Genomic DNA, 7,873 nt, shown 5'->3' with positions numbered 1-7,873 from the left:
GGTATAACCGTCACTCATGAGTCACAACGACTTGCTTTAGATAATAACAAAACTTACATTTCGTCCCATTTTTGTGCAAGCGTCACGCACGCCCTTCGCTGTCCGACTGCCAAAAAACAAATAATTTTTCTGTACTTATATACATCAACATTAAAATACTATCCAATGCACAGGCTTATCGCTGTAGATAAGTTTTCCATGAAACACTATGCTACAGAATAGCATATGAAAACTATTCTAAAGTTGCGTTGCCCGTAACCACACATCTTTCTAAAACGCCAGTATTCAACACAATTCAACAAATCAATCCCATGGCAGCCGGTTGTATGTACCGGATTGACCCGATGAATTCCTTCATCGGCAAGGGCTGCCGCCTCAGTGTACCACACACTGTTACTACAACAACAACAACAATTTGTGGTGCCCACCACCATAGAATGTGGACATTTATGGGAGAGTGATGTGATATTTAAATAAAAGGGATTTGGGAGCGGGTTTGTAAGTTGGTTTATTACTCGTATAGACTAAAAAACGGCTGAACCGATTTTTTTGATATTGTCACAGATGGTTTCTGGACGGACCCTCCCCCTTATGGATCGATGGGGACAGTATGGAACTCAAATAAAAGGTATTTGGGAGTAAAGTACAAAATTGGGTTCAAGTACCTAGGACGCCGCCGTTACCCCAAAAGCTCCTCAAATAGGCATATTTAACGATCATGACAAAATGGGACTCAAGTGAAAAGTATTCGGGAGTAGATTACAAATACAGACCGTATTCCCGAATACCCAGAAGGAGCAATCTTATATGTATATAAAAATCAATTTGTGTTTGTTTGTCCCTTTTTGAATCTATACGGAACAGGTATAGATTCAAAAAGGGCTAAACCGATTTTCTTAAAATTTTCACAGATGGTGCATAATTATCCCGTGGTGAAAATAGGGTACTACGTTTTTTGATATCTGAAGGGGGAGCGGACCCTCCCCCTTACCCTAATTTTCAGAAACGCCAGCTCTCGGATATGGGTGGTGCGATTTAAGAGAATTTTTGTGTGCTCTCTTAAAGTAACCTTAAAACAAAAATTTGGTATCCAAGAATCTTATATATATTTTCAGGGTCAAGCCATTGAGTGGCCGCCCCATCCCTCAAAACAGCCCCCAAAACGGTCATGTTTGTCGGCTATGGAAATATGGGGCTCAAATGAAAGGTAATTGGTAGAAGACTACGAATGTGATATCAACATTCGTGACCAACTGTCTAACCGACGTCCCACCCGAAAATAAGACGTATTTGCTCACCATGTCAATTTGGGTTTTAAAGAGAGTGGAGCTCGATATCGATAGTTTTTATGGTTTAGGGTATGGGCGGTTTAGGACATACAATTTGCTGACTTTTGAAATAAGTGTTTTAAATAAAAGGTATTTGAGATTAGCAAACATATTTGATATCCAATTTTGAGGCCAATGGCAATATGGTATTCAAATAAATGATATTTAAGAGTAGAGCAAGATATATTTTCAAGGCTAAGTGTTTAGGCGACCACCTCACTCCCCAAAACACCCCTAAATCCGCAATATTTACCGACAATGTCAATGTGGGGCTCCAATGAAAAGTGTTTGGGAGTAGGGCACGAAATTTATACCCACTTTCAGGACCATGTTTCTGAGGGCAAATTTGACAAACTTTAAATTAAATAACGTTTGTTTTTAGCACTTTTTACGTCCCTTTCCTTTGATATACTATGTTCATCTAATGTTGGATTTTTCGATTTGGGGTTTGTAAACAAGCACCTAAGTGTGTTGTTTGGTTTGTGTGCTATCGTATATTGTGTATTTGTCAATGATCTATTCGTTCTAATGGCCTTTTTGAGGCTTTTGGCTGTTTTTCCTCTTGTTGCTTCTCATTCGCAGTCGTTTTTTTTTTTTGAGTCCTTCTAGCCTTAATTGGGAAGTAGTTTCTACTCAAGGTGTCCTTTATCAATTTCTTTTTGTTCTCTCCATGGAATTCCTCGTCTCTGATGCCTAACACCCGGTGTTTTAGCTTCTTGGCAGTGTTTATTATCATCCTTTTCGGATGTTTTGCCTGGTACTGCGTTCATTTTGGACAGTTGAAAACGCATGTTTTCGCGATTACTTTGTTTTTAACTCTACAAACTTCTGAATGATAACAGAATACTTTTATAAAGGGAAATGGCCTACTGAATGAAATCAGCAAGTTGTTTTGCTTCAAAGGCGACTATATTGTACAAGCCTTTTGGAGTAAAAGTTTATGTTACTCTCAGAGGCAGTTGGTTTTTGAAACAATCTGAAAAAATTGGAACAAGATATAAGACTTGACTATCAAAGATGACGAAAAGCTAGTTTGTTACGACATAGTTTCCCTTTTTCCTAGTTTCGCCGTAGAACAGTACGAGGGGACGATAGGGAACAAACTAAAAACTAGAATATCCGGCCACAGGTCTGACTACAAATTGAGAAGTTCAAACCACACACAAAATACAACCCTCATAAACCACTCTGCACAACTCCAACACACCCCCAACTTCGATATCGTACGCATCTAAACGAGAGAACAGGATTACAACGGACGATTGGCACAAGAGATGCTTTACAGAAAAAAATTTAAATCGGTTTCAATCACGAAATTATATGATCCAATTAATTTTTTAATTGAAACTGCTCCAATCACGAAAATGATAATAGGTCTGTTCGCGTACATTTCCAGTAAAAATTTGCAGGAGAGCAAAAGCCATTTTACTCTCTTTAAAAAATTTGCAAGCAAAAGTACGCGAACGATTTTCAGTGGAAATTTGCAGAACAGCTGATTTTTGTTTTGGTTGTTTTTTTTATTTGCTTGCTTAGGTGAGAGTGAGCCATTAGAAGGAGAGCCATTCGTTGTGATCTCCGTGCCGCTGGACAGCCATCACAATTTACTGTGCCCGAAGCTACGAATGTCATTCGTGGCGCTAACTCGCACAAGGAGCTGGTCCCAGACGGAATCTCTATACTGATGCTGTAGAATCCATATCTGCCTGGAATCCACATCACCGTACACAAAAGTAGAAAAAACGTTCTAAAGTTCCTTGTCTTGGACTAACCACCTTATGCTTCTGGATATTATGGCTAGATAAATTGCTGCGATTACTGATGTGGGGCTAAGGGGGCTTTCTATTTGGTCATGTGGCTGCTACGGACACAGTTATCATTGAAAATATCCGCATCCGTTCACGATTGACAAACTAATTTGCACTACTTTTTTCCCAATCCCACTTAGCATCACTTGTTTTAAATCCCAGCCAGACCCACTCAAGCAGCATCTACCCTCCTTAACAAATTAATAGGAACAGTGTTGGTTTCATCGTAGCTCTTTGATGAGGATGATTCCATCAAAACACTTAAGAAACCGATCATTGCTCTTTTCTTGATGTCTGGAAAGATACAATGTTTTAATTTGCCAAGATTTTTCAAATAATTCCGGAAATTTTGCATTTACCTTTTAATGTAGAACAACCGACTTTAGGTAAAAATACATCTTCCTTTGGAGAGTTTTCTGTACCTGAACACTAGCTGCTGCCATGAATCTTCATTAAAAGTAAATAAAAATGAAACAAAGTTAATAATTATCAATAAACAATATTTTAATTTTTTATTTACCTCTGCCTTTTTGATCCATGTTGGTTTGGTTTGCTTTTATATTTTCATGTAACGGCTGCTTTTCATAAAACAGCTGACCTTTACAAAACATCTGTTCAAATTTGCAAATTTCTGCTGTAGAAAAAAGTCCCAGTAAAAATTTGCAGGTTCTCTATTTTCGAACTGTCAAAATTTGCTCTCTCTCGCGCTCTCTTCTACTTTGTTCGAATTTGCACAAATTTTTGAGTACCCGAACACATCTAATATAACAAACCCTACATTTCGCATTCAGCGTCATAGGAGCACATGCTAGCCTCTGCGCTACGGCAGCCTCCACCTGGTGAGAAAATCAGAAAAAAGAATTTTTCAGCGGGTTTATACCCTCCTAATGGTGGAGACATTTGTGAAGTACTACGCCATGTAAAAACTTCTCTCCAAAGAGGTGTCGCACTCAGCTATAAAAAGGAGGCCCCTTATCATTGAGCTTAAACTTGAATCGTAGAGCACTCATGATCAGTGTTGCCACTCAAGAAATTTATTTCTTGCCAAAATTAAAGGAAATTCCTACCAAATCCGACCAAAAACTACCAAATGTTCTACAAGCCAAAAATGCGGTATGTTTTTATACACACCACCGAACGGATCGGTTAGCCATTTGCAATTCCATACATTTTCAACGCTACGAAGAATTAGATCGTCGTTATTCATAAAAGATTTAGACATGTCCGTTCGTCTGATAAGAAATCTTAAGTTCATAAAGTCACATTTTTGCCCTGATTTCAATGAACAACCGTGCCGAGTTCCGATAAAGCTATAACCCGATTAAAATGTTAAGCCCAGAAATGCGCTTTTCCTAACCATTTTAGAGTGAGTTGCAATGACGTCTCAACATCTGAGCATGAACCAGATCTGACCATACTTGTCTGCAGCTGCACATAGCCCTGTTTTCTCATTGAAGGCATTGGACGCACATTGGTACCAGTTAATCGATATCAGAAATTACGGCCTTTTTACTAAAATTTGAAGCAGTGAAACCCCTTCACTGCTCTACATTCTTAGCGCATAAAGAAATTTTAGCGTAGGAAAAACCTATCAAGAGAATAAAAACCTGTCAAAACGGCAACATTGTTCATGATATGTGAGAAGTTAACCCCTGTTCCTTAATGGAATATTCATGGAAAATTTTGTATGAACGTTTCGTCCCACTGTGGAATAAACCACCCAATCAATATGTGTCAAACGTGAGTGACGCATAACCTTCACCGTCCGACTAGCAATGCAATTTTATATACCCTTTTATACAAAAAGGCATTAAATAGATTTTTAATCACCGTAGATAAGTTATCTAAGAATTTTTTAAAGTTAAAAAAGAAAACGCATTAAAACTTCTTACGCCACTACAGGTCACATTAGCAATTGTCGGAATAATTAAACACCCATTGGAAGCCCACCAGTGTATATTTGTTTATGTACTGTACTATGCTGTGCCTTTAAGAAACCTTCCAATTCTCTATAGGTGTTGCCAATGCGTATCTGACGGATTTTATTGATATCGTCCAAGGTATCCAAATGTCTGGTCGTTAACATACCATAATTACATGAGGCTTCTCTGAAGTTCCCTGAATGGCCGTTGAGTTTGTTTCTCTTTTCCGAAGCTTGCAACTGTAGGCCCTTTTTCATCGGTGACTTAAGTAGATTGCAATCTTGCAGGACAAATTTTTCCAACACCTTTCTAATGCTATTCTCTTGGGATAAAGCCAGAAAAACCATTTTCGTTTTCTGACATTTCAAAATTTTCGCTAAGTCTTTCTTTCAGCTTGTTGAACAAATTTACTTCCAACTATAAGAAGATCATAAATATACAATTTTATATAAAGTACGTCATTTTTCTTCTTATTAATCTTCATATAGAGACAGTCGGCATGTTTCGAACGAAGAGAGCCCAACGATGTAAGGAAGTCATTATTAGTTGTCGTTCCAGCATATGGGTGCTTGTTTAAGTCCATAAAGAGATTTCTCCAACTTGCAGCAAAGACCACTTTTGTAATTAACACCATAGGGTAGAGCCATGCATATCTTCTCATTTGAATTTCCATGCAGAAATGCGAAAGAAATATCCATGGTGTATTCCCACTGCTAAGACTATTCGAAGCGTAGTCAACTTTGCAACAGGTGCAGAGGTATCAATGTAGTCTACTCCATACTTTTAAAGATATCCTCTCACAACCAGTCTAGCTTTATACTTTGTTGGGTTCCCGTTTTTATCTTCTTTTATTCGGAAGGCCCACTTTGACGTCAACAACTTTGATTTAGGAGGAGTGTACACGATCTTCCAAACTTAATTTTTTTTCATAGAATTAAGGTCGTCCTCTACTGCTCTTTTCGTTATATAATCGAATAGTTTTGCTGGCAAATGGGATATTCTTCAATGGCTTCTTGTAGCTTCCTGTCGTTCATCTTCATCAGAATCTTCAGATACTTGCGTTTCGTTTGTATTTTCGACAGTACTTGTTTCTTAGGTTTGTTCGACTTCATCGTAATTTTCGGAAGAATCGCCTAGAGGCATTTCACATTCAGTCACAGCATCATCTTCTTCCCCCTCTTGCGCGTGATGGATTATAATATTAGTGTGGTCGCTTTTGACTTCTTGCAAAGGAAATGGATAACACCCTACAACGAATTTTACCTCCCGGTCCAACAAAACTTTTCTGTTTGCAACATCCCACAGACTTTTTTTTGCATCTGGGATCCATACATCTGCTTAATACCAAAAAACTTTTCTAAAGAAGATTTTCCATCTTACCATATTTCTGCGAGGGTTACCTTAGCATCAAGAGATCGGGTAGGACATCTGTTTATAATGTGGACAGCTGAGAGTGCAGTTTCATTCCATAAATATTTTGGACTTCCAGAACCTAGCAACATTGATCTAATCTTCCCAGTCACAGTGCAATTTAATATTTCATATAGGCAATTGTTGGTTCTATTTGGATACCACTTTCCTTTTATGATTTCTTTTGGTCGATTAATACATATTCTCTGCCTTAATCAATTGTTAACTTTGAAATGTTATACTGGGTAAACAAAGCATATTCTTTAAACTTTTCGTAACCCTGAGATTTAATCTTTAAGGTTGGTACTTTATACGTTTTTCACAGTTGAAAACACACATTTTTCACGGTTACTTTTTTGAGACACCACAAAAATCTCTATGAAAACATAATAGTTTTTTTTGGAGATTTTTCATAAGTAATGAATGAATGAATGTAATCAGCAAGTTTTTTTCCTTCAAAAACTAATATCTAGAAAAAGTAATCACGAAAAAATGTCGCGAAAAACGAACATAGCACCAGCCATTACACAAAATATCATTGCGCAGTGAGAATAATCCTCTAAGAAACGAGATACTTGCAGCCATCCCATGATATAGGTGTTATAGGACCGCACACGTCCGAGTGAATACTATAAAGTATTCTTGTCGATCTCTATGTGGTGCCAGTAAATGGCTCTCGACATTGCTTCGCTTCCGCACAAATGTCACAAAAACTAAGATCTTTCGTATTTAGACTTGCATTTAGCACATGCATACTGTTTAGTTTTTCCATTCCTGATCTCCCTATGTAACCTAAACGTTAGTGCCACAGTTTAACATTGTTCATGCTACATAACATAGCCGAACTTGAGATAAGGCTTAGCGAAAATTCGAAAAGGTTTCCTCTCAGATATGCAACGGCGATTTCATCTTCTTCTTTTTAATAATTGCAGTATTGTCAACGAAACTGACTGCTTATCCTGCTTTTGAAAGATTTCGCACAGATAATAGGTTATCTCTCAGATCAGGAGTGTACAAAACACAATTCATATAGAATTCAATTCTTTATTGCTACTTCCTTTTATTTCGCCTACACAATTTGCAACAATAGATTCACTATTTTTCGCTACATTTATATCAACCGGAGTGCTCTGTTTTTCCATCGATGAAAAGTAGAATTGTTCCTTAGCCATATAATCGCTGGTCCTCGAATCCAGTTTGAATGTTAATTTGGCAGCATATTCCGATTTGACATCCATTCTTGTGTTAACCATAAAGAAAAAACGTTTGGATTAAGCCGATCTTGTCTCTGCTTGCCAACAATACTTTGCTTGATGGCCGAATTTTTTGCATTTATAGCATTCGCCGCTGAACTTCTTCTTTTTCTTGATGAACTTTTTGCCTAAAAATGCGGTCTTGTCGCTTTCTT

The 7,873-nt window shown here is 37.7% G+C and overlaps 1 protein-coding gene across 3 annotated transcripts in view; it reads right to left on the bottom strand.

Moving 5' to 3' along the window:
- LOC106087907 (uncharacterized) overlaps positions 1-7,873 on the bottom strand; it is a 42,708-nt gene that overhangs the window by 1,531 nt on the left and 33,304 nt on the right. Inside the window, exon 1 of one of the 3 annotated variants that reach the window (XM_013253117.2) lies at positions 58-449. The exons of 1 other annotated variant lie outside the window; for it this stretch is intronic. In XM_013253117.2, coding sequence (XP_013108571.2) covers positions 58-69 — 12 coding nt within the window. In that variant the 5' untranslated portion in view covers positions 70-449. Of the gene's footprint in view, positions 1-57; positions 450-7,873 lie in introns of those variants that run through there. One more of the 3 variants, XM_013253126.2, reaches the window with a different exon arrangement.

The sequence above is a fragment of the Stomoxys calcitrans genome, chromosome 2 (assembly GCF_963082655.1).
Source record: "Stomoxys calcitrans chromosome 2, idStoCalc2.1, whole genome shotgun sequence".
In the NCBI taxonomy this organism is placed as follows: Eukaryota; Metazoa; Arthropoda; class Insecta; order Diptera; family Muscidae; genus Stomoxys; species Stomoxys calcitrans.
The sequence above is the reverse complement of the archived record's forward strand: the minus strand, read 5'-3'. Positions and strand labels throughout refer to the sequence as shown.